Source organism: Euprymna scolopes, chromosome 42 (genome assembly GCF_053919585.1).
Source record: "Euprymna scolopes isolate OS-2025 chromosome 42, ASM5391958v1, whole genome shotgun sequence".
NCBI classification, from domain to species: Eukaryota; Metazoa; Mollusca; class Cephalopoda; order Sepiida; family Sepiolidae; genus Euprymna; species Euprymna scolopes.
Window position 1 is genome coordinate 38,908,506 of NC_136523.1, and position 27,029 is coordinate 38,935,534.

A 27,029-nucleotide genomic window follows, 5' to 3' on the forward strand; every position below is an offset into this window, starting at 1 on the left:
TCAACTCTCCCACAGTTCATTGTTAGCTCTGAACCCAAATAGTAGCCCCCTTACATTGTAAGCAGTCTAGTTTAAGGTGAAAAAAAAAAAAAAAAATGGCGCTCACTTTTGATGCTGCCCATTCTGACAAACGTTTCCTTTCTTCTTTGCTAGTTTTCTTGGAAGTTTTTGCAAAAGTTTAAATGTAATGTGAACAAATATTTTGCTACTCAACTCTCCCCAAGTTCATTGTTAGCTCTGAACCCAAATAGTAGCCCCCTTACATTGTAAGCAGTCTAGTTTAAGGTGAAAAAAAAAAAAAAAAATGGCGCTCACTTTTGATGCTGCCCATTCTGACAAACGTTTCCTTTCTTCTTTGCTAGTTTTCTTGGAAGTTTTTGCAAAAGTTTAAATGTAATGTGAACAAATATTTTGCTACTCAACTCTCCCACAGTTCATTGTTAGCTCTGAACCCAAATAGTAGCCCCCTTACATTGTAAGCAGTCTAGTTTAAGGTGAAAAAAAAAAAAAAAAATGGCGCTCACTTTTGATGCTGCCCATTCTGACAAACGTTTCCTTTCTTCTTTGCTAGTTTTCTTGGAAGTTTTTGCAAAAGTTTAAATGTAATGTGAACAAATATTTTGCTACTCAACTCTCCCCAAGTTCATTGTTAGCTCTGAACCCAAATAGTAGCCCCCTTACATTGTAAGCAGTCTAGTTTAAGGTGAAAAAAAAAAAAAAAAATGGCGCTCACTTTTGATGCTGCCCATTCTGACAAACGTTTCCTTTCTTCTTTGCTAGTTTTCTTGGAAGTTTTTGCAAAAGTTTAAATGTAATGTGAACAAATATTTTGCTACTCAACTCTCCCACAGTTCATTGTTAGCTCTGAACCCAAATAGTAGCCCCCTTACATTGTAAGCAGTCTAGTTTAAGGTGAAAAAAAAAAAAAAAAATGGCGCTCACTTTTGATGCTGCCCATTCTGACAAACGTTTCCTTTCTTCTTTGCTAGTTTTCTTGGAAGTTTTTGCAAAAGTTTAAATGTAATGTGAACAAATATTTTGCTACTCAACTCTCCCCAAGTTCATTGTTAGCTCTGAACCCAAATAGTAGCCCCCTTACATTGTAAGCAGTCTAGTTTAAGGTGAAAAAAAAAAAAAAAAATGGCGCTCACTTTTGATGCTGCCCATTCTGACAAACGTTTCCTTTCTTCTTTGCTAGTTTTCTTGGAAGTTTTTGCAAAAGTTTAAATGTAATGTGAACAAATATTTTGCTACTCAACTCTCCCCAAGTTCATTGTTAGCTCTGAACCCAAATAGTAGCCCCCTTACATTGTAAGCAGTCTAGTTTAAGGTGAAAAAAAAAAAAAAAAATGGCGCTCACTTTTGATGCTGCCCATTCTGACAAACGTTTCCTTTCTTCTTTGCTAGTTTTCTTGGAAGTTTTTGCAAAAGTTTAAATGTAATGTGAACAAATATTTTGCTACTCAACTCTCCCCAAGTTCATTGTTAGCTCTGAACCCAAATAGTAGCCCCCTTACATTGTAAGCAGTCTAGTTTAAGGTGAAAAAAAAAAAAAAAAATGGCGCTCACTTTTGATGCTGCCCATTCTGACAAACGTTTCCTTTCTTCTTTGCTAGTTTTCTTGGAAGTTTTTGCAAAAGTTTAAATGTAATGTGAACAAATATTTTGCTACTCAACTCTCCCCAAGTTCATTGTTAGCTCTGAACCCAAATAGTAGCCCCCTTACATTGTAAGCAGTCTAGTTTAAGGTGAAAAAAAAAAAAAAAAATGGCGCTCACTTTTGATGCTGCCCATTCTGACAAACGTTTCCTTTCTTCTTTGCTAGTTTTCTTGGAAGTTTTTGCAAAAGTTTAAATGTAATGTGAACAAATATTTTGCTACTCAACTCTCCCACAGTTCATTGTTAGCTCTGAACCCAAATAGTAGCCCCCTTACATTGTAAGCAGTCTAGTTTAAGGTGAAAAAAAAAAAAAAAAATGGCGCTCACTTTTGATGCTGCCCATTCTGACAAACGTTTCCTTTCTTCTTTGCTAGTTTTCTTGGAAGTTTTTGCAAAAGTTTAAATGTAATGTGAACAAATATTTTGCTACTCAACTCTCCCCAAGTTCATTGTTAGCTCTGAACCCAAATAGTAGCCCCCTTACATTGTAAGCAGTCTAGTTTAGGGTGAAAAAAAAAAAAAAAAATGGCGCTCACTTTTGATGCTGCCCATTCTGACAAACGTTTCCTTTCTTCTTTGCTAGTTTTCTTGGAAGTTTTTGCAAAAGTTTAAATGTAATGTGAACAAATATTTTGCTACTCAACTCTCCCCAAGTTCATTGTTAGCTCTGAACCCAAATAGTAGCCCCCTTACATTGTAAGCAGTCTAGTTTAGGGTGAAAAAAAAAAAAAAAAATGGCGCTCACTTTTGATGCTGCCCATTCTGACAAACGTTTCCTTTCTTCTTTGCTAGTTTTCTTGGAAGTTTTTGCAAAAGTTTAAATGTAATGTGAACAAATATTTTGCTACTCAACTCTCCCACAGTTCATTGTTAGCTCTGAACCCAAATAGTAGCCCCCTTACATTGTAAGCAGTCTAGTTTAAGGTGAAAAAAAAAAAAAAAAATGGCGCTCACTTTTGATGCTGCCCATTCTGACAAACGTTTCCTTTCTTCTTTGCTAGTTTTCTTGGAAGTTTTTGCAAAAGTTTAAATGTAATGTGAACAAATATTTTGCTACTCAACTCTCCCCAAGTTCATTGTTAGCTCTGAACCCAAATAGTAGCCCCCTTACATTGTAAGCAGTCTAGTTTAAGGTGAAAAAAAAAAAAAAAAATGGCGCTCACTTTTGATGCTGCCCATTCTGACAAACGTTTCCTTTCTTCTTTGCTAGTTTTCTTGGAAGTTTTTGCAAAAGTTTAAATGTAATGTGAACAAATATTTTGCTACTCAACTCTCCCACAGTTCATTGTTAGCTCTGAACCCAAATAGTAGCCCCCTTACATTGTAAGCAGTCTAGTTTAAGGTGAAAAAAAAAAAAAAAAATGGCGCTCACTTTTGATGCTGCCCATTCTGACAAACGTTTCCTTTCTTCTTTGCTAGTTTTCTTGGAAGTTTTTGCAAAAGTTTAAATGTAATGTGAACAAATATTTTGCTACTCAACTCTCCCACAGTTCATTGTTAGCTCTGAACCCAAATAGTAGCCCCCTTACATTGTAAGCAGTCTAGTTTAAGGTGAAAAAAAAAAAAAAAATGGCGCTCACTTTTGATGCTGCCCATTCTGACAAACGTTTCCTTTCTTCTTTGCTAGTTTTCTTGGAAGTTTTTGCAAAAGTTTAAATGTAATGTGAACAAATATTTTGCTACTCAACTCTCCCCAAGTTCATTGTTAGCTCTGAACCCAAATAGTAGCCCCCTTACATTGTAAGCAGTCTAGTTTAAGGTGAAAAAAAAAAAAAAAAATGGCGCTCACTTTTGATGCTGCCCATTCTGACAAACGTTTCCTTTCTTCTTTGCTAGTTTTCTTGGAAGTTTTTGCAAAAGTTTAAATGTAATGTGAACAAATATTTTGCTACTCAACTCTCCCCAAGTTCATTGTTAGCTCTGAACCCAAATAGTAGCCCCCTTACATTGTAAGCAGTCTAGTTTAAGGTGAAAAAAAAAAAAAAAATGGCGCTCACTTTTGATGCTGCCCATTCTGACAAACGTTTCCTTTCTTCTTTGCTAGTTTTCTTGGAAGTTTTTGCAAAAGTTTAAATGTAATGTGAACAAATATTTTGCTACTCAACTCTCCCACAGTTCATTGTTAGCTCTGAACCCAAATAGTAGCCCCCTTACATTGTAAGCAGTCTAGTTTAAGGTGAAAAAAAAAAAAAAAATGGCGCTCACTTTTGATGCTGCCCATTCTGACAAACGTTTCCTTTCTTCTTTGCTAGTTTTCTTGGAAGTTTTTGCAAAAGTTTAAATGTAATGTGAACAAATATTTTGCTACTCAACTCTCCCACAGTTCATTGTTAGCTCTGAACCCAAATAGTAGCCCCCTTACATTGTAAGCAGTCTAGTTTAAGGTGAAAAAAAAAAAAAAATGGCGCTCACTTTTGATGCTGCCCATTCTGACAAACGTTTCCTTTCTTCTTTGCTAGTTTTCTTGGAAGTTTTTGCAAAAGTTTAAATGTAATGTGAACAAATATTTTGCTACTCAACTCTCCCACAGTTCATTGTTAGCTCTGAACCCAAATAGTAGCCCCCTTACATTGTAAGCAGTCTAGTTTAAGGTGAAAAAAAAAAAAAAATGGCGCTCACTTTTGATGCTGCCCATTCTGACAAACGTTTCCTTTCTTCTTTGCTAGTTTTCTTGGAAGTTTTTGCAAAAGTTTAAATGTAATGTGAACAAATATTTTGCTACTCAACTCTCCCACAGTTCATTGTTAGCTCTGAACCCAAATAGTAGCCCCCTTACATTGTAAGCAGTCTAGTTTAAGGTGAAAAAAAAAAAAAAATGGCGCTCACTTTTGATGCTGCCCATTCTGACAAACGTTTCCTTTCTTCTTTGCTAGTTTTCTTGGAAGTTTTTGCAAAAGTTTAAATGTAATGTGAACAAATATTTTGCTACTCAACTCTCCCACAGTTCATTGTTAGCTCTGAACCCAAATAGTAGCCCCCTTACATTGTAAGCAGTCTAGTTTAAGGTGAAAAAAAAAAAAAAATGGCGCTCACTTTTGATGCTGCCCATTCTGACAAACGTTTCCTTTCTTCTTTGCTAGTTTTCTTGGAAGTTTTTGCAAAAGTTTAAATGTAATGTGAACAAATATTTTGCTACTCAACTCTCCCACAGTTCATTGTTAGCTCTGAACCCAAATAGTAGCCCCCTTACATTGTAAGCAGTCTAGTTTAAGGTGAAAAAAAAAAAAAAAATGGCGCTCACTTTTGATGCTGCCCATTCTGACAAACGTTTCCTTTCTTCTTTGCTAGTTTTCTTGGAAGTTTTTGCAAAAGTTTAAATGTAATGTGAACAAATATTTTGCTACTCAACTCTCCCCAAGTTCATTGTTAGCTCTGAACCCAAATAGTAGCCCCCTTACATTGTAAGCAGTCTAGTTTAAGGTGAAAAAAAAAAAAAAATGGCGCTCACTTTTGATGCTGCCCATTCTGACAAACGTTTCCTTTCTTCTTTGCTAGTTTTCTTGGAAGTTTTTGCAAAAGTTTAAATGTAATGTGAACAAATATTTTGCTACTCAACTCTCCCCAAGTTCATTGTTAGCTCTGAACCCAAATAGTAGCCCCCTTACATTGTAAGCAGTCTAGTTTAAGGTGAAAAAAAAAAAAAAATGGCGCTCACTTTTGATGCTGCCCATTCTGACAAACGTTTCCTTTCTTCTTTGCTAGTTTTCTTGGAAGTTTTTGCAAAAGTTTAAATGTAATGTGAACAAATATTTTGCTACTCAACTCTCCCACAGTTCATTGTTAGCTCTGAACCCAAATAGTAGCCCCCTTACATTGTAAGCAGTCTAGTTTAAGGTGAAAAAAAAAAAAAAATGGCGCTCACTTTTGATGCTGCCCATTCTGACAAACGTTTCCTTTCTTCTTTGCTAGTTTTCTTGGAAGTTTTTGCAAAAGTTTAAATGTAATGTGAACAAATATTTTGCTACTCAACTCTCCCACAGTTCATTGTTAGCTCTGAACCCAAATAGTAGCCCCCTTACATTGTAAGCAGTCTAGTTTAAGGTGAAAAAAAAAAAAAAAATGGCGCTCACTTTTGATGCTGCCCATTCTGACAAACGTTTCCTTTCTTCTTTGCTAGTTTTCTTGGAAGTTTTTGCAAAAGTTTAAATGTAATGTGAACAAATATTTTGCTACTCAACTCTCCCACAGTTCATTGTTAGCTCTGAACCCAAATAGTAGCCCCCTTACATTGTAAGCAGTCTAGTTTAAGGTGAAAAAAAAAAAAAAATGGCGCTCACTTTTGATGCTGCCCATTCTGACAAACGTTTCCTTTCTTCTTTGCTAGTTTTCTTGGAAGTTTTTGCAAAAGTTTAAATGTAATGTGAACAAATATTTTGCTACTCAACTCTCCCACAGTTCATTGTTAGCTCTGAACCCAAATAGTAGCCCCCTTACATTGTAAGCAGTCTAGTTTAAGGTGAAAAAAAAAAAAAAAATGGCGCTCACTTTTGATGCTGCCCATTCTGACAAACGTTTCCTTTCTTCTTTGCTAGTTTTCTTGGAAGTTTTTGCAAAAGTTTAAATGTAATGTGAACAAATATTTTGCTACTCAACTCTCCCCAAGTTCATTGTTAGCTCTGAACCCAAATAGTAGCCCCCTTACATTGTAAGCAGTCTAGTTTAAGGTGAAAAAAAAAAAAAAAATGGCGCTCACTTTTGATGCTGCCCATTCTGACAAACGTTTCCTTTCTTCTTTGCTAGTTTTCTTGGAAGTTTTTGCAAAAGTTTAAATGTAATGTGAACAAATATTTTGCTACTCAACTCTCCCACAGTTCATTGTTAGCTCTGAACCCAAATAGTAGCCCCCTTACATTGTAAGCAGTCTAGTTTAAGGTGAAAAAAAAAAAAAAATGGCGCTCACTTTTGATGCTGCCCATTCTGACAAACGTTTCCTTTCTTCTTTGCTAGTTTTCTTGGAAGTTTTTGCAAAAGTTTAAATGTAATGTGAACAAATATTTTGCTACTCAACTCTCCCACAGTTCATTGTTAGCTCTGAACCCAAATAGTAGCCCCCTTACATTGTAAGCAGTCTAGTTTAAGGTGAAAAAAAAAAAAAAAATGGCGCTCACTTTTGATGCTGCCCATTCTGACAAACGTTTCCTTTCTTCTTTGCTAGTTTTCTTGGAAGTTTTTGCAAAAGTTTAAATGTAATGTGAACAAATATTTTGCTACTCAACTCTCCCACAGTTCATTGTTAGCTCTGAACCCAAATAGTAGCCCCCTTACATTGTAAGCAGTCTAGTTTAAGGTGAAAAAAAAAAAAAAAATGGCGCTCACTTTTGATGCTGCCCATTCTGACAAACGTTTCCTTTCTTCTTTGCTAGTTTTCTTGGAAGTTTTTGCAAAAGTTTAAATGTAATGTGAACAAATATTTTGCTACTCAACTCTCCCACAGTTCATTGTTAGCTCTGAACCCAAATAGTAGCCCCCTTACATTGTAAGCAGTCTAGTTTAAGGTGAAAAAAAAAAAAAAAAATGGCGCTCACTTTTGATGCTGCCCATTCTGACAAACGTTTCCTTTCTTCTTTGCTAGTTTTCTTGGAAGTTTTTGCAAAAGTTTAAATGTAATGTGAACAAATATTTTGCTACTCAACTCTCCCCAAGTTCATTGTTAGCTCTGAACCCAAATAGTAGCCCCCTTACATTGTAAGCAGTCTAGTTTAGGGTGAAAAAAAAAAAAAAAAATGGCGCTCACTTTTGATGCTGCCCATTCTGACAAACGTTTCCTTTCTTCTTTGCTAGTTTTCTTGGAAGTTTTTGCAAAAGTTTAAATGTAATGTGAACAAATATTTTGCTACTCAACTCTCCCACAGTTCATTGTTAGCTCTGAACCCAAATAGTAGCCCCCTTACATTGTAAGCAGTCTAGTTTAAGGTGAAAAAAAAAAAAAAAATGGCGCTCACTTTTGATGCTGCCCATTCTGACAAACGTTTCCTTTCTTCTTTGCTAGTTTTCTTGGAAGTTTTTGCAAAAGTTTAAATGTAATGTGAACAAATATTTTGCTACTCAACTCTCCCCAAGTTCATTGTTAGCTCTGAACCCAAATAGTAGCCCCCTTACATTGTAAGCAGTCTAGTTTAGGGTGAAAAAAAAAAAAAAAAATGGCGCTCACTTTTGATGCTGCCCATTCTGACAAACGTTTCCTTTCTTCTTTGCTAGTTTTCTTGGAAGTTTTTGCAAAAGTTTAAATGTAATGTGAACAAATATTTTGCTACTCAACTCTCCCACAGTTCATTGTTAGCTCTGAACCCAAATAGTAGCCCCCTTACATTGTAAGCAGTCTAGTTTAAGGTGAAAAAAAAAAAAAAAAATGGCGCTCACTTTTGATGCTGCCCATTCTGACAAACGTTTCCTTTCTTCTTTGCTAGTTTTCTTGGAAGTTTTTGCAAAAGTTTAAATGTAATGTGAACAAATATTTTGCTACTCAACTCTCCCACAGTTCATTGTTAGCTCTGAACCCAAATAGTAGCCCCCTTACATTGTAAGCAGTCTAGTTTAAGGTGAAAAAAAAAAAAAAAAATGGCGCTCACTTTTGATGCTGCCCATTCTGACAAACGTTTCCTTTCTTCTTTGCTAGTTTTCTTGGAAGTTTTTGCAAAAGTTTAAATGTAATGTGAACAAATATTTTGCTACTCAACTCTCCCCAAGTTCATTGTTAGCTCTGAACCCAAATAGTAGCCCCCTTACATTGTAAGCAGTCTAGTTTAAGGTGAAAAAAAAAAAAAAAATGGCGCTCACTTTTGATGCTGCCCATTCTGACAAACGTTTCCTTTCTTCTTTGCTAGTTTTCTTGGAAGTTTTTGCAAAAGTTTAAATGTAATGTGAACAAATATTTTGCTACTCAACTCTCCCACAGTTCATTGTTAGCTCTGAACCCAAATAGTAGCCCCCTTACATTGTAAGCAGTCTAGTTTAAGGTGAAAAAAAAAAAAAAAATGGCGCTCACTTTTGATGCTGCCCATTCTGACAAACGTTTCCTTTCTTCTTTGCTAGTTTTCTTGGAAGTTTTTGCAAAAGTTTAAATGTAATGTGAACAAATATTTTGCTACTCAACTCTCCCACAGTTCATTGTTAGCTCTGAACCCAAATAGTAGCCCCCTTACATTGTAAGCAGTCTAGTTTAAGGTGAAAAAAAAAAAAAAAAATGGCGCTCACTTTTGATGCTGCCCATTCTGACAAACGTTTCCTTTCTTCTTTGCTAGTTTTCTTGGAAGTTTTTGCAAAAGTTTAAATGTAATGTGAACAAATATTTTGCTACTCAACTCTCCCACAGTTCATTGTTAGCTCTGAACCCAAATAGTAGCCCCCTTACATTGTAAGCAGTCTAGTTTAAGGTGAAAAAAAAAAAAAAAAATGGCGCTCACTTTTGATGCTGCCCATTCTGACAAACGTTTCCTTTCTTCTTTGCTAGTTTTCTTGGAAGTTTTTGCAAAAGTTTAAATGTAATGTGAACAAATATTTTGCTACTCAACTCTCCCCAAGTTCATTGTTAGCTCTGAACCCAAATAGTAGCCCCCTTACATTGTAAGCAGTCTAGTTTAAGGTGAAAAAAAAAAAAAAAATGGCGCTCACTTTTGATGCTGCCCATTCTGACAAACGTTTCCTTTCTTCTTTGCTAGTTTTCTTGGAAGTTTTTGCAAAAGTTTAAATGTAATGTGAACAAATATTTTGCTACTCAACTCTCCCACAGTTCATTGTTAGCTCTGAACCCAAATAGTAGCCCCCTTACATTGTAAGCAGTCTAGTTTAAGGTGAAAAAAAAAAAAAAAAATGGCGCTCACTTTTGATGCTGCCCATTCTGACAAACGTTTCCTTTCTTCTTTGCTAGTTTTCTTGGAAGTTTTTGCAAAAGTTTAAATGTAATGTGAACAAATATTTTGCTACTCAACTCTCCCACAGTTCATTGTTAGCTCTGAACCCAAATAGTAGCCCCCTTACATTGTAAGCAGTCTAGTTTAAGGTGAAAAAAAAAAAAAAAAATGGCGCTCACTTTTGATGCTGCCCATTCTGACAAACGTTTCCTTTCTTCTTTGCTAGTTTTCTTGGAAGTTTTTGCAAAAGTTTAAATGTAATGTGAACAAATATTTTGCTACTCAACTCTCCCCAAGTTCATTGTTAGCTCTGAACCCAAATAGTAGCCCCCTTACATTGTAAGCAGTCTAGTTTAGGGTGAAAAAAAAAAAAAAAAATGGCGCTCACTTTTGATGCTGCCCATTCTGACAAACGTTTCCTTTCTTCTTTGCTAGTTTTCTTGGAAGTTTTTGCAAAAGTTTAAATGTAATGTGAACAAATATTTTGCTACTCAACTCTCCCCAAGTTCATTGTTAGCTCTGAACCCAAATAGTAGCCCCCTTACATTGTAAGCAGTCTAGTTTAGGGTGAAAAAAAAAAAAAAAAATGGCGCTCACTTTTGATGCTGCCCATTCTGACAAACGTTTCCTTTCTTCTTTGCTAGTTTTCTTGGAAGTTTTTGCAAAAGTTTAAATGTAATGTGAACAAATATTTTGCTACTCAACTCTCCCACAGTTCATTGTTAGCTCTGAACCCAAATAGTAGCCCCCTTACATTGTAAGCAGTCTAGTTTAAGGTGAAAAAAAAAAAAAAAAATGGCGCTCACTTTTGATGCTGCCCATTCTGACAAACGTTTCCTTTCTTCTTTGCTAGTTTTCTTGGAAGTTTTTGCAAAAGTTTAAATGTAATGTGAACAAATATTTTGCTACTCAACTCTCCCCAAGTTCATTGTTAGCTCTGAACCCAAATAGTAGCCCCCTTACATTGTAAGCAGTCTAGTTTAGGGTGAAAAAAAAAAAAAAAAATGGCGCTCACTTTTGATGCTGCCCATTCTGACAAACGTTTCCTTTCTTCTTTGCTAGTTTTCTTGGAAGTTTTTGCAAAAGTTTAAATGTAATGTGAACAAATATTTTGCTACTCAACTCTCCCCAAGTTCATTGTTAGCTCTGAACCCAAATAGTAGCCCCCTTACATTGTAAGCAGTCTAGTTTAAGGTGAAAAAAAAAAAAAAAAATGGCGCTCACTTTTGATGCTGCCCATTCTGACAAACGTTTCCTTTCTTCTTTGCTAGTTTTCTTGGAAGTTTTTGCAAAAGTTTAAATGTAATGTGAACAAATATTTTGCTACTCAACTCTCCCCAAGTTCATTGTTAGCTCTGAACCCAAATAGTAGCCCCCTTACATTGTAAGCAGTCTAGTTTAGGGTGAAAAAAAAAAAAAAAAATGGCGCTCACTTTTGATGCTGCCCATTCTGACAAACGTTTCCTTTCTTCTTTGCTAGTTTTCTTGGAAGTTTTTGCAAAAGTTTAAATGTAATGTGAACAAATATTTTGCTACTCAACTCTCCCCAAGTTCATTGTTAGCTCTGAACCCAAATAGTAGCCCCCTTACATTGTAAGCAGTCTAGTTTAGGGTGAAAAAAAAAAAAAAAAATGGCGCTCACTTTTGATGCTGCCCATTCTGACAAACGTTTCCTTTCTTCTTTGCTAGTTTTCTTGGAAGTTTTTGCAAAAGTTTAAATGTAATGTGAACAAATATTTTGCTACTCAACTCTCCCCAAGTTCATTGTTAGCTCTGAACCCAAATAGTAGCCCCCTTACATTGTAAGCAGTCTAGTTTAAGGTGAAAAAAAAAAAAAAAAATGGCGCTCACTTTTGATGCTGCCCATTCTGACAAACGTTTCCTTTCTTCTTTGCTAGTTTTCTTGGAAGTTTTTGCAAAAGTTTAAATGTAATGTGAACAAATATTTTGCTACTCAACTCTCCCCAAGTTCATTGTTAGCTCTGAACCCAAATAGTAGCCCCCTTACATTGTAAGCAGTCTAGTTTAGGGTGAAAAAAAAAAAAAAAAATGGCGCTCACTTTTGATGCTGCCCATTCTGACAAACGTTTCCTTTCTTCTTTGCTAGTTTTCTTGGAAGTTTTTGCAAAAGTTTAAATGTAATGTGAACAAATATTTTGCTACTCAACTCTCCCCAAGTTCATTGTTAGCTCTGAACCCAAATAGTAGCCCCCTTACATTGTAAGCAGTCTAGTTTAGGGTGAAAAAAAAAAAAAAAAATGGCGCTCACTTTTGATGCTGCCCATTCTGACAAACGTTTCCTTTCTTCTTTGCTAGTTTTCTTGGAAGTTTTTGCAAAAGTTTAAATGTAATGTGAACAAATATTTTGCTACTCAACTCTCCCCAAGTTCATTGTTAGCTCTGAACCCAAATAGTAGCCCCCTTACATTGTAAGCAGTCTAGTTTAAGGTGAAAAAAAAAAAAAAAATGGCGCTCACTTTTGATGCTGCCCATTCTGACAAACGTTTCCTTTCTTCTTTGCTAGTTTTCTTGGAAGTTTTTGCAAAAGTTTAAATGTAATGTGAACAAATATTTTGCTACTCAACTCTCCCCAAGTTCATTGTTAGCTCTGAACCCAAATAGTAGCCCCCTTACATTGTAAGCAGTCTAGTTTAGGGTGAAAAAAAAAAAAAAAAATGGCGCTCACTTTTGATGCTGCCCATTCTGACAAACGTTTCCTTTCTTCTTTGCTAGTTTTCTTGGAAGTTTTTGCAAAAGTTTAAATGTAATGTGAACAAATATTTTGCTACTCAACTCTCCCCAAGTTCATTGTTAGCTCTGAACCCAAATAGTAGCCCCCTTACATTGTAAGCAGTCTAGTTTAAGGTGAAAAAAAAAAAAAAAAATGGCGCTCACTTTTGATGCTGCCCATTCTGACAAACGTTTCCTTTCTTCTTTGCTAGTTTTCTTGGAAGTTTTTGCAAAAGTTTAAATGTAATGTGAACAAATATTTTGCTACTCAACTCTCCCCAAGTTCATTGTTAGCTCTGAACCCAAATAGTAGCCCCCTTACATTGTAAGCAGTCTAGTTTAAGGTGAAAAAAAAAAAAAAAAATGGCGCTCACTTTTGATGCTGCCCATTCTGACAAACGTTTCCTTTCTTCTTTGCTAGTTTTCTTGGAAGTTTTTGCAAAAGTTTAAATGTAATGTGAACAAATATTTTGCTACTCAACTCTCCCCAAGTTCATTGTTAGCTCTGAACCCAAATAGTAGCCCCCTTACATTGTAAGCAGTCTAGTTTAAGGTGAAAAAAAAAAAAAAAAATGGCGCTCACTTTTGATGCTGCCCATTCTGACAAACGTTTCCTTTCTTCTTTGCTAGTTTTCTTGGAAGTTTTTGCAAAAGTTTAAATGTAATGTGAACAAATATTTTGCTACTCAACTCTCCCCAAGTTCATTGTTAGCTCTGAACCCAAATAGTAGCCCCCTTACATTGTAAGCAGTCTAGTTTAGGGTGAAAAAAAAAAAAAAAAATGGCGCTCACTTTTGATGCTGCCCATTCTGACAAACGTTTCCTTTCTTCTTTGCTAGTTTTCTTGGAAGTTTTTGCAAAAGTTTAAATGTAATGTGAACAAATATTTTGCTACTCAACTCTCCCCAAGTTCATTGTTAGCTCTGAACCCAAATAGTAGCCCCCTTACATTGTAAGCAGTCTAGTTTAAGGTGAAAAAAAAAAAAAAAAATGGCGCTCACTTTTGATGCTGCCCATTCTGACAAACGTTTCCTTTCTTCTTTGCTAGTTTTCTTGGAAGTTTTTGCAAAAGTTTAAATGTAATGTGAACAAATATTTTGCTACTCAACTCTCCCCAAGTTCATTGTTAGCTCTGAACCCAAATAGTAGCCCCCTTACATTGTAAGCAGTCTAGTTTAAGGTGAAAAAAAAAAAAAAAAATGGCGCTCACTTTTGATGCTGCCCATTCTGACAAACGTTTCCTTTCTTCTTTGCTAGTTTTCTTGGAAGTTTTTGCAAAAGTTTAAATGTAATGTGAACAAATATTTTGCTACTCAACTCTCCCCAAGTTCATTGTTAGCTCTGAACCCAAATAGTAGCCCCCTTACATTGTAAGCAGTCTAGTTTAAGGTGAAAAAAAAAAAAAAAAATGGCGCTCACTTTTGATGCTGCCCATTCTGACAAACGTTTCCTTTCTTCTTTGCTAGTTTTCTTGGAAGTTTTTGCAAAAGTTTAAATGTAATGTGAACAAATATTTTGCTACTCAACTCTCCCACAGTTCATTGTTAGCTCTGAACCCAAATAGTAGCCCCCTTACATTGTAAGCAGTCTAGTTTAAGGTGAAAAAAAAAAAAAAAAATGGCGCTCACTTTTGATGCTGCCCATTCTGACAAACGTTTCCTTTCTTCTTTGCTAGTTTTCTTGGAAGTTTTTGCAAAAGTTTAAATGTAATGTGAACAAATATTTTGCTACTCAACTCTCCCACAGTTCATTGTTAGCTCTGAACCCAAATAGTAGCCCCCTTACATTGTAAGCAGTCTAGTTTAAGGTGAAAAAAAAAAAAAAAAATGGCGCTCACTTTTGATGCTGCCCATTCTGACAAACGTTTCCTTTCTTCTTTGCTAGTTTTCTTGGAAGTTTTTGCAAAAGTTTAAATGTAATGTGAACAAATATTTTGCTACTCAACTCTCCCACAGTTCATTGTTAGCTCTGAACCCAAATAGTAGCCCCCTTACATTGTAAGCAGTCTAGTTTAAGGTGAAAAAAAAAAAAATGGCGCTCACTTTTGATGCTGCCCATTCTGACAAACGTTTCCTTTCTTCTTTGCTAGTTTTCTTGGAAGTTTTTGGAGAATTCTCTGAAAGAGAATTGAGAACAAATGAAATCAAGATACATTTTTAAAAAAAAAGCAAGCAAATAAAAATAAATAAATAAATAAATAAAGATTGTCTCCAAAAAGAATTATCAAAAATAAAACATCTCTCCAAATTGAAAAAAAAAAAAAAAAAGATACACACAGAGGTTGGACAAAATTTTGGAACCTTAGAGGCTGTCGTTGTGAGACAATTGAGGAGATGAAAGAGGCTGTGATGAGGGTCATAAACACGTTCACACAAGAGAACTTACATGGGAGCCTTCCAGAAGTTGTTGGAACAGTACATTGCAGCCGGAGGAGATTACTTTGAAGGGAACTAGATTTTCATGTGTGTACTATCAAATAAAGCGCGCATATGAAAAAATAGTCTGGAAACTTATTGAAGGCACCTCGTAAAAGTTACAGAAGATGAGAAAATTATCAGTACCGTCGGTTTCAAATCCAATACAAAGAGGACTAGTCTATGGCCATATATATTAGACTCCTTGATTCTGGCAAGACAGATATAAATGCTGAAGAAGGTCATATAGACGACCATAGACGGTCACGCATTGTATCAAATTTGGTACTGATGGTTTTCTGATCTTCTGTAACATGTTTAAATAAACGAATCAATAAATAACTGTGTACATGCATATATATTCAAAGTCAGACCCAAATAGTATTTAACCTAATAAATCAAATTCTCACCAGTGCTTAATTTTGCAACCTGAACGGACATACGGAGGGGGTGATGGCCTATAAAATAGGCAGTGTCCACATCAATTCCATAAACTACACCAGGAATCCCTGAAAAATTAAAAGAGATAGAAAAAAATTTGTTTGTTTGTTTGTAAAGTTATCTTGTCAGATTTTCAAAGTCACACCCAAATAGCATTTAAGTTTAAAAATCAAACTGTTTCTAACCAACCAATTTTTATTTGTTATTGTTGCATCATGTTATTGGCAATACATATTTAAATACAATATATTTTTAAAATTACTTAGTCCAGCCCAGACAATTGCTATATGAAACATTTTTTAAATTATTTACCCCTATTTTATTATATAAAGGGAACTTTGTATGTGTGTGTGGGGGGGGAGGGGCAATTTTTTTTAAATTTCACGGAGATGTACTTTATGTGCCTGGAAGTGTTCTTAGATAGGTTTTGTATCGGAATGTCTTTATCGATAATCAAAATAATCCAATGAAAGAAAGAACAGGTGACCTTGACTCAAGTCAACGCCTTATACAGCCAAACATCACAAGTGCATTTGAGAAGTTTTATTACCTCACAAGCAGAAAGGCCCAACACATAAAATCAACAGCAGATTCTTTGAAGCGTGTTCGAAATGAATGTTTCTGTTTAGAGTACAATTGAACCATGGTACTTGATTTTTTGTATTTTAAGCTTTAATTCAAGTCATAATGTAAAAATAATTTTATAAAATTCAACAGTAGGTTCTCTACAGTGCAAAGTAGACAACAATCTATTGTGAACAAAGCAACTGCGGGAAGGATTGAAAAATGGTTGATTTTACTGATTTCGATGATGATAAAATATGGGGGGGGTGAAACATTTATTGATCCTCATTCATTCCTGGGCAACGCCGGGTCTTCCTGCTAGTTATTATATCGTTCTGTTCCAAAATGCTCAATGATAATAATAGGCTATTTTATAGGCATTTAGAAAATCCTATGAAAATTCAGATTTTACTAATTACTTGTACTTAATGACCTGAGACTGTTTTTGTCCTCCTTAAAAGAAGAATCTTTTCAAGGGAGAATATTAAGGTCGTTAGAAGGTTACTTTACTTTTAACATACACAGTTATCTATTTTCGAAGTCAGACCCAAATAGCATTTCAGCTAACAATTCTAACTGTTTCTGACTAACTAATTTTTATTTGTTACTAGCATGCCGCCCGGCATTGCCCAGTCATAAAATACGCATAAATCTATAAATATAAAGGCGAAAATGTATGTGTGTGCACTTTTTCTGTATGTCCGCAAATTTTTTTTTTTAAGGGGAGTGCTCGGTCGACTCACACGTTCTTAAAACTTTTTATATGCTGTCTAGATGATATGTACGACTTAATGGGAGGGGGGGGGGAATGGGGGTCGCACATGTATTTAATTTGCCTGACTTTTAAACGCTGTTTTTTCCAGATTTTTAGATTGCAGCGTGTTTTTTTCGCTATTCAGTATAAAAAAAGCGAAACTGCATTCAAATCGGCTGGGTGGTTTACAGAAAGCGATGTAAACGTTTCGTCAGTGTCTTTAGTCACATTTGCTTTCATTTGGATAACACTCCCCTAATAAACAGTGGGAGGAGGGGGGGGGAACTGCTTTTCATCCCCAAATTTGGGTTTTCACCTCATTAAAAACTGTCCCGCAGAAAATGTTAACTGCTGAATAGCCATTGCTTACGTTGTCGTAAATCTTCACTCCGCGACTTCTATTTGACCTCATTAAGCGGGCACCTGTCAATTCTACTTAAATAAATTCAAACATCTTTCACTTACTCTTTCTCGCTGGCCATGCTGTTAACTTGTTTCTTATCAAATCCTATTTCTTATACAATATAGTTGGCAACATAACATATTACGCTACAATTAAAAAAATCAAATTTAAAAATTTCTAATAAAAAATTAGGTGAGTATTAATATAATCAATTAAAAACAGTTTTAAAAATCAGCAAGGGGGATAACTCATATTTTTATTTGAAGAAAATAATAAGAGTCGTCTACCTTGTAATTAAAATTAAAATGAAAAGAGAGAGAGAGGAAGAAAGAAAAAAGAAAGATCGAGAGAAAAAAGAAAGAAAGAAAGAAAGAAAGAGAAAAAGGGGGAGAGAGAGAGAAAGAAAAATAGAAAAAGAAAGAGAGAAAGAACAAAAGAGAAAGAGAAAGAAAAAGATAAAAAGAGAGAAAGAAAGAAAAATAGAAAAAGAAAGAGAGAGAGAGAGAGAGACAAGGAACAAAATAGAAAAAGGAAAAAGAGAAAAAGAGAGAAAGAGAAAAAGAAAAAAGAGAAAAGGAAAGAGAGAGAAAAGAGAAAAAGAGAAAAAAAGATAAAGAGAAAAATAGAAAAAGAAAGAGAGCGAAAGAAAAGAGAGAGAAAGAAAAGAGAAAAAGGAATTGTGCTCTAAACGGAAACATTTATTTTGAATGTACCTCTACCTTATTAAAGAACCTACTGTTGATTTTATACACCGGACCCTTCTTGTGCTGCAATAAAACTTCTTAGATGCACCTGTCATGTTATGCTGTATTTGGTCAAAATTGGACTGTCCCTTCTTTAAGCGGATTTTCTCTATTATGAATTTTCGATACTTATAAGCAGCATTTCGATAGAAAATCTAAGAACACTCCCAGACACATCAAGTACCCTTGTGACATTTAAAAAAAATTGTCCCACCTGTTTCAGAGTCCATAAGAAATTAGTGGATTAGAAAATGGAAATTAGTGGGGGATGCCCTTTTCTCTACCCTGCAACCTCTCTCCCACAGAAGAGACGTTGCGAGCCTGTCCTTGTTTTATCGTTATTTCCATGGCAGATGCTCGTCTGAACTCCAATCTCTGGTCCCCCCTCGCCAATCTTTCACGAGAAACACCCGTCTAGCTGAATCCACTGTGAAAAATTTCCCCCACTCTATATCTGTGCCTAAATCAAAACGCGGATTCCATGAACAAAGCTTCTTTCTTAGAACTGCACGCCTGTGGAACTCTGTTCCGTCTGCCTGCTTCCCTCCGGACTACAATTTGGATGTCTTCAAGTCCAATGTTAACAAATTCCTAATGAACCGCCCCCTTAAGTAAACACTTCAGCAAATCTCCTCACTAACTTAATGTACGTGCAATAACCCTTATCCCTGAGTGGCTTCCGGGCCTTGATAAGTGATCACTGTGTAAAAAAAAAAAAAAAAAAAAAAACACATTCACTCTCTCTCACACACACACACACACACACACACACAAAGTGCTTTTTAGATAGACACTTCAGAAATCAATTTTTACATTGAAATCAAACAGCGCTTAGTTAGTCTCGTATCCTTGACCTATGGTCTCGACATTTAAGCACCTCAAGGTGAAACCAGGGAGACGTACCCAGTTGAATGATGCACCATTGACAGCTTTGTGATGACAACGACGACGTTTCCCAGCCATCCAGATGTTTGTCCAATGACAACGCATTGTCATTCCAAACCGGATCACATGACTGAAAAAAAAAAAAATGGAGGGAAAACGTTAGCATTATTTCTCAAGTTAACAATGGAAATGTTTATAATATTATAAAAGGTCGGACATTTTTCACCCATCTCTCCTCTCCCCTCCTCATACCCTGACATCTTTTTTTTTTTTTTTTATAATACTAGAAGGATCTGTGCCCCGGCAAAAAATTTAATTTATTATTTTAATTTACAGAAAAGCAATACTAAGGTATAAAAGAAATATATATGTCAATTTTTTTGCTGATAATTTAACCATAATTAAATTCGGTTATTGGCATATTCAACCTTGGAGATCTAGGAAAATATTTTTCCTTAGAAAAATCGCTCATATTTTTTGGACGTAAACAAATAAACAAATATATGGATGTATGCGTACAAATCCAATTGCCTTCTATATATATAAATCTTACTTGTCTGTTTAAATGTATGTAGATATGTTTGTATGTCTGCCTAAAACTTTCAACAGAGGCGACAGATTTTCACAAGATTGGTATCGTTTTGAAGCGCGACCCTTCGGATGACAAATATTAAAAAATTGGCTAAAAACATTAATTCCTTCACTCTCAACTGAGGGGTCGTTTTTTTTCTCGCTGATATTTTCGAAAGTCATCCTCTCTTTTCGATTGACTAGCCTTAATTTAAATCTTAGCCACTTCCGGTTTTGCGATGGACGCAATGGCAAAGATGTCACATTTTTTATTTTCACGTTCTTTTCCTCCTTCGCGGTACGGGTTCCTGCCTGCCTACTACCACTTTTTTTTTTTCTCTCAAAACACACCTCCAAACACCCGGGCCCCTAGGTTAATATATATATATATATATATATATATATTATATATATATACTAGCTGAACCCGTTAACTGGCATTGCCTGGTGGAAGCATTACACAGATCCAGAACAGAATCGTTAAAAACAAATTAAACTATGATTGTTGTTGGTGGCCACTGTTGTCTCTGGAAAATAGTAGATACTGGCAGCTGCGGCCCAAATGAAATAATCTGGCTTCCACTGTCAGGCATTGTTTTCCAGTGGCAGCTAGTGGAAACCACTGTGTGATTGTTAGCACTGTTGGTTACTAGCGGTGGTTTGAGGTGATAACCTGCAGGTACTGGTTCATTCTAAAAAAAAGTATTTAAGGGAAAAAAGGTATCACATATTTATTTGTCATGTCTAAATCAGTATAAATTTTTAAAAATACGAAAAATGGTCCATTAGAAAAATAATAATTGAAAACAAGAGTTTTTGAAGTTAGGGATTCTCACTGTATATTAACTCTTTAGACTGAATGGAATTAGTAGTAAATAACTACCTTCTATCGATGACAGTATCTTTTCAGTCGGCCATCGTTTTCCTCTCGCTATACTGCACAAATTTTTTTCTACAAGTATTTTTTCTAGCACATCTTCTAAATAATAAAAAAAAAAACTCCACTCCGTCCTACCTAACTAATATTTCTGGTGAACCAAGTACAAAAGAGATCCAGACAATTGCAATTAAGGGAACAATGAGGATACTAAAAAGAGCTCTCGGTTGGTTTCAATAAAAAGCAGGGCAATGTTGGCAGCTGGTTTGGCTGCCTCATACCCAGCGTTACAATCTTCAAAGAAAGAAAATCTAAAAAAAAAAAATTAGACAGGCGAGATTTACATTATAGATTCCATCTGCCATTGAGCTTATAAATGTCACGAATGTAGTGAAATAGGAATCGAACTCATGTTCAATCTTCCCTCAAGATATTAACTTAGAACCATCTAAATGGTTTTGTAATCTATCTCACAGAAGAGATGTTGCGAGTTTGTCTCTGATGTATCGTTATTTTCATGGAAACTGTTCAACTGAGCTTCAATCTATGGTCCCCCCTCGCCAAACTTTCACAAGAAACACTCGTCTAGCTGTAAACACTATCAATAATTTCCCCCACTCTTTATCTGTACCTAAACCTAAACGTAGATTCCATGAACAAAGCTTCTTTCTTAGAACTGCACGCCTGTGGAATTGTCTTCCGTTTTCCTGCTTTCCGGCTGACTACAATATGGTTGTGTTCAAGTCTAAAGTTAATAAGTTCTTAATGAACCGTTCCATATAAGTTATCAAATTTACCAAATTTTCATTACTAATTATTACTATATTAACCAATTTCTACTGTACACTCTTTAACCCTTATCCTTGAGTGGCCTCTGGGCCTTGATAATGTGGTGATACCTATGTAAAAAAAAAAAAAAAAATCTTCAAAATAAGTGACCAAATATCAAGGTCTCATGTATGATATGAAAAGAAACTGGAATCTTAGGGAGATATCAATCATACCAGTTATCATAGGTGCCACAGGGCTTATGAAGAAGAACCTGAAGTCCTATCTAACTAATATTCCTGGAGAACCAAGTGCAAAAGAAATCCAGACAATTGCACTTAAGAGAACAACAAGGATACTAAAAAGAGCTCTCGGTTGGTTTCAATAAAAAGCAGGGCAATGTTGGCAGCTGGTTTGGCTGCCCCATACCTAAACCTTACAATCTTCATAGAAAGAAAATTTAAAAAAAAAAAAAAAACAGAAAGTAAAAGTGTTAAAAAAAAAATATATATATTACAAATAAGTGTTTCTGTAGCCAATAAAATTTATTTTGAAACCTACCTGTGTAACATGTTTGTGTTTTAACTTATTTGAAAGCATTTATTCAGTTCTAAAAAGGAAATGTCGACATAAGTCACAGCTTTGAAGCCTAGGTAATCGATCAAGAATATAAAATTAAATCGAATCGTCAACAGGAATAAAAAAAATAAAAATAAAAAAAATAGCCTCATTAAAGTCTTGATAGTCGCTCAAAAATCGAAAATTAAATATTGTTACCCACAAAAGAAATTTTTTTTTGGGGGGGGGGAATAGTGACGTGTCAGTATCTTGTGTATATTTACATTTCAAAACCAATGTTGTGTTTACATTTTGAGAGTGTTCCATCCGAGAAAAGAAAGAGTAACATGTGTTGGTTTACATTTTATGGTAGTTGATTTAATTTTAGATGTTTGTGCGATTATCGAGTGTTAAAAGACGTTATACAGGGTGTTTCAAAAGTCTTGGGAACATAAAGATTTTTAATAACTCAAAAACTATTAGGAGTTAAAAAATGAAATTGGTACCGTTGGAAAGGTTAAAGTTTCAAGTTTTGTGGGGAATCTTCAAACTTGCTCAATATGAGCACCATTCGTCACACGGCAGACATCTAGTCGATAGTCCATTTCCTGCCAAACGCGTTCCAGCATCTTGACGTCAATGGTTCCCACAACTGCCGTTATTCGAGCCTTTAGTTCGTCAATATCTCTTGGAAGGGGCGGCACATAGACTTGTTGCTTGACAAAGCCCCAAAGGAAAAAGTCACACTCAGTACCCCATATGCGAGTGCTATTAACGTTGCCATTCAGATAGAAGGTCGCCTTATCGCTAAAAACAAGCCGGTCATCAAAGCCGTTATCTTCCAACTTCTCTTGCATTGCAATGCAAAAGTCACGGCGAAGTGGCTTATCAGTGTCCTTCAACTTTTGGACCAACTTGAGCTTGTAAGGTACCATTTGCAGTCGTTTCCTTAAGACACGCCAGACAGTTGCTGGAGCAAGCTGAAGTTCCCTGCTGGCTCTTCTCACTGATTTACGGGGGCTCTGCTGAAAGGCTTCCGGACTTGCTCAACTGCATCTTCTGAAGTTGAAGGGCGACCTGTTCGCTTACTTGGGCACAAACACCCATCTTTCACAAATTTAGCATGCCATCTGACAATGGGTTTCCTTTCAGGGACTTCTTTTTTAAATTTCCTGTGAAATGCACGCTGAACACATGTCCACGATTCAGTCTTTGCAAATTGGAGGACGCAAAACGCCTTGTCTTGTTTAGAGAACGCCATTACTGCACATGGAAAGATAAGACGAAAATCATTAGTATGACCAAAAACTTGATTAAGCAAGCTTTAAAATGACACCAGTTTCATTTTTCTACCTGGAATAGTTCATGAGATATACGCATTTGTAATGTTCCCAAGACTTTTGAAACACCCTGTATATATATTTTTTTTTTACTTATGCATGTATGCAAACATGCAGTATTGTTTCAAATAAGTTGCTAGTATTTGTGGAACATTAGGATAATTTTAAGGTTACCAGCATTTAATCTTTTGTTTTTAAGCGATAATTATGTTTGTATTTGTTTTGTTTTTTCTGCATTATTGCGTTCTCTAGAGAAGTGTTTTTTTTTTGTTAGAATGTAATCTCAGAAAAAAAACATACAAATATTTTACCGCAGTAATCCATTCCAGTTAAATGAAAGCTTTACAACATCTGTTATTAATTTTGTTAGGTGAAAGTATGCAATAGCTACAAAACACTATCCCCTCCTCACGTTTGTAATGGCTTTCTAAATAATCACCTGATTATTTCAGTGCATTTCAGTTCAAAAGAATGTCAAAAAAAGAAAAGGTGAATGTTTAAATGCATGAATCTAGAAATAAAAAATGAAATAAGTGAACATTATTCATCAAACCACGGCATATATATTTTGTGTAAACATCGTCCTCTGCTTGTAAGCGATCAGAATAAGAAAGTATTAGTTAATGTGTAAAAATTAAATGTGTAAAGGAGAAAAAATAAGCAAACATTATTCATTAAACCATGATTAACAACTATTTATATGTTCTTTACATTTGACACTGACGACCACAAAGAAAGAAAGGAAGAATAATGTAGAAGATACATACTATATCTACTAGTAAATGCATGTTTGTGTATGTTATAGTCTTAGCAGAAAAGCTAAACAGTCATTAGTTACAGAAAACGGGTGGACGATTCGTTCGCTGTTGTTATATGTTGAAAATTAAGTGTCTATCAATCTGTGCAAATAAGTATTTGTTCTAGTGACGCCATATTGTAATGTTCTGAAGTGTTCGTTTAAAATGATCCAATTCCAGAATAAGAGAATTAATGGGCAACCAATCAGAGGCAGCGAACTTTCGAGAAGGAGACGTTATTATTTTTTAATTCTACTATAAGAAAGATAATGATATATCTGTGCATGTATGAGACAGTTACGGCTGATGTAAGCATATAATCTGTGGAATGTGTAGACTTCCTCCCAGTGTCAACTGGTGGCAGTGGTAGGTCTAAATATTTAGGGGGAAAATAGGTATCCCTTCCTCTAACGATGTTGCGATTGTGATGGTGTTGCTCCTATGATGTAATGTAGTATTTTATTATAACAATTGAATGTGTCTGCAAAGGTGTTCAAAAGCTACATAAGATAGTGGTTGTTAGTATAGCTGTATTGAATTTGAATGAGGCATCTGTTGTTGCAAACCTATGACACTTTTTTCGGAGGGAAATTCCTGCAGCTACGTTATTAATATAGAAGAAGAAGAAAAGAGAAGAGATAGAGAATAAAAAGCGAAAAAAGAGATAGAAGAGAAGACAAAGAAGAAAAGAGAGAGAAAAAGAAAAGACAAGATGAGATTATATATATATATATATATATATATATATAAAATAGTGAAATCAAAGGAGATTTAATGTTTACCTGATATTAGCAATGGTAAACTTCAATCTAATATATAAAAAGCTCAATATGCAATAGAGAATGGAGCTTATTAGAAGAGAAAGAAAATTAAAACTGTAAATTGAACTTTACAATCAAAATTTATTGTTCGACTGAATACTCAAAAAACAATTTACAAATTCCTTATTCCGCGGAGTTTCAAAGAATGCTATTTTTGCTATTCTTCTCATCAGAAAGAAATCAGCAAATTATATTTGCAGCAATGCTAGAATTTGCTGGTTTCGACATTAAATGAAACTGCAATTTATTATAGTCATAAATTGCAAAAAAAAAAAAAAAAAAAAAAAAAAAAACGAGTAAAAAATGTAGGAGATGTAAAAAAAATTTTTAAAAAAACAAAAAAAAACAACGAACCGAGCATAAAATTGCAGCTTGCATGAAGACTTTCAAAGGTGATCCGAAAGCAAAAATAAATGTTTAGAAAGAATCAAGCCCAAATTTAAATTGACTAGAATTAGTCAGGTTGGAAAATTTTCAATGCAGTTGAAATTATGTTAATTGTTTTTGCCGATAGTTTGATTTTTTGGATTTAAACAAGTGAACAAATATTATTTATTATTTTACTTATAAAACAGTAATCTATAAACACGTGTTTCACAATTCCACCGGCCGTCAGCGTAGCTTGATTGTTTTAGGATTGTTCTCGGATTCGAATTTTAGATCATATGTGCATGCCGTCACATGTGTGTGAATTTCGTTTAGAACATTTTTTAAGCCAAAACAATCATTTAACGCATGAATTCAAAATAGGATAGGACTCGTGCCTCCTTAACCCTTGTCCCAATTTACTTGTCTCCCCACTTGAAGATGACCATATTGTAGTTAGCTGGAAAGCAGACCAGCAGAACAGAGTTCCACAGGCAGGCAGTTCTAGGAAAGAAACTTTGTTTAATATATATATATATATATAGCATTACAAGCGAATGCTGTATTTTCGTGGACATCAGCAATATTACATACCTAATGTGCTTCAACAAGTCACATCTTTTTTATTTGTGGGTCAATTTTTAAAAGAATTAAATTGATGGAAAGAAAATAGAATAAGCATTCCAATGATATTAATTTATTTTTCTTTTATGCGTTTAATGTTTTTATGCTCCAAGTTAAAAATGAAAAAATGGTAAAAAATGACGACAGCAAAAATGGGAAACTGTTTTTTCAATGTTTACATTTCATACGTTACGTTTGGATACACATGCACGGGGTCAAATTTGATTGGATATGGCTGAAATTTTACAGGCTATATAAGCATAAAAGTCCATCTCTACTGGACTTTGATTTATCTTTTTACAACCACAGGAAGTTTGTTCGGCAAGGTTATTAATGTGGCTATTATCTATCCCAACAAATCTGACAATGCCTGGAGTATTGTTGCCATGTCTGCGGAACCAACCACTAATCTATCCCTCTTGGATAGGGAGTGCAAAAAAGATTTTGTAGCCTGATAGGTCTCACACTGTCTACCAAATTCCAGCCTCTGTCCCATCACCACAATGTTGCATCCCTGTGCTCGTTTTCTCACTGCCGATACAATCCTCTACCTGTATAAAAGCCGCGTACGTCCTAGGATAAAGTACTGTTGCCAAATCTAGACAAGGACTGCTCGGAGACCCTATCCTGCCTTGACAGAGTTCAAAACCAACTTCGAAGGTGATGCCCTTTTCTCTTCTCTACAACCTCTTTCGCACAGAAGACACGTTGCTAGCCTTTTTCTGCTCTATCATTATTTTCATGGCAAGTACTCGTCTGAGCTCCAATCTATGGTCTCCCCTTGCCAAACTTTCGCGAAAAACACTCGTCTAGCTAAAGCCACTATCAATAATTTCTCCCACTCTCTATCGGTGCCTAAACATAAACGTGGATTCCATGAACAAAGCTTCTTTACTAGAACCGCCTGCCTGTGGAACTCTGTTCTGCTCGTCTGCTTCACAACTAACTACAATATGGTTGTTTTCAAGTCCAATGTAAACAAGTTCTTGTTGAACTGCCCTCTTAAATAATCAAATTATACCAAATTTATACTAATAATGATTACTATGCTTTTACCCCAATGGCTACCATACACTCATTAACCCTTATCCTTGAGTAGCCTCCAGGCTTTGATAAGTAGTGAATCCTTTGTAAAAAAAAAAAAAATGCTCCAATGAGCTTACTGTATTTGCAATATACTTTTTAACATAAATACCCTGACCCTCAGCAGCAAATTCACACCCCTTCATTATAGAGATTTCCAGATGCCGGAAAACTTTCTACTCTAATAGCTTCTTTCCCTGATCTGCCTGCATTTGGAATTGCCTTGCTGCTCTCTGTTTCCTGGATTGTACCAACATGCAAAAATTTAAATGTACAATGCACTTTTGAATTGAAAGCCATGTTTGATTTTAGAACAGTTTCCGATGGAATCTGTATAAGTCCGGGAGACAAAAAAAAGTTTTGAATGGGTAGCTAATCTGTATAAGTCCTAGAGATATTTTCAGTAGGTAGCTGAACTGTATTGTTTTGAACTTAAAAAGTTTGCAGACAAAGAGCAAAGATCTTTCTCATGTGGGCACAAAAAATTATGTGTGGGAATTCCAAAAGATCAAATATTTTTATGGAGCAATTCCGGTTTCTGATTGGTTGCTAGCAGAACGTGGCTCCATTTGATTGGTCAGTTCCTATCGCTATAAGAAGAACCTTCCAATTTCCTTTAATCATATACTTCAATTATATCCAATATATTGCAACATGACCAAACACCTTGCTGCCCAACTCCCTATTTGGTATTCCCCCCCTATAAATCTGACCCCTAATCACACTAACAGGTATTATTACTCTGAACCTGGGAGCAACGGTGACTGAGGGGACAACTCCA

The 27,029-nt window shown here is 35.3% G+C and overlaps 1 protein-coding gene across 4 annotated transcripts in view; it reads right to left on the minus strand.

Moving 5' to 3' along the window:
• LOC145267030 (allantoicase-like) overlaps positions 1-27,029 on the minus strand; it is a 147,224-nt gene that overhangs the window by 24,972 nt on the left and 95,223 nt on the right. For all 4 annotated transcript variants that reach the window (XM_080122967.1, XM_080122966.1, XM_080122964.1 and 1 more), the window contains exons 4-6: positions 18,463-18,574; positions 15,065-15,163; positions 14,283-14,356 (exon numbers count right to left, since the gene is read on the minus strand). In XM_080122967.1, coding sequence (XP_079979093.1) covers positions 14,283-14,356; positions 15,065-15,163; positions 18,463-18,574 — 285 coding nt within the window. The remainder of the gene's footprint in view (positions 1-14,282; positions 14,357-15,064; positions 15,164-18,462; positions 18,575-27,029) is intronic.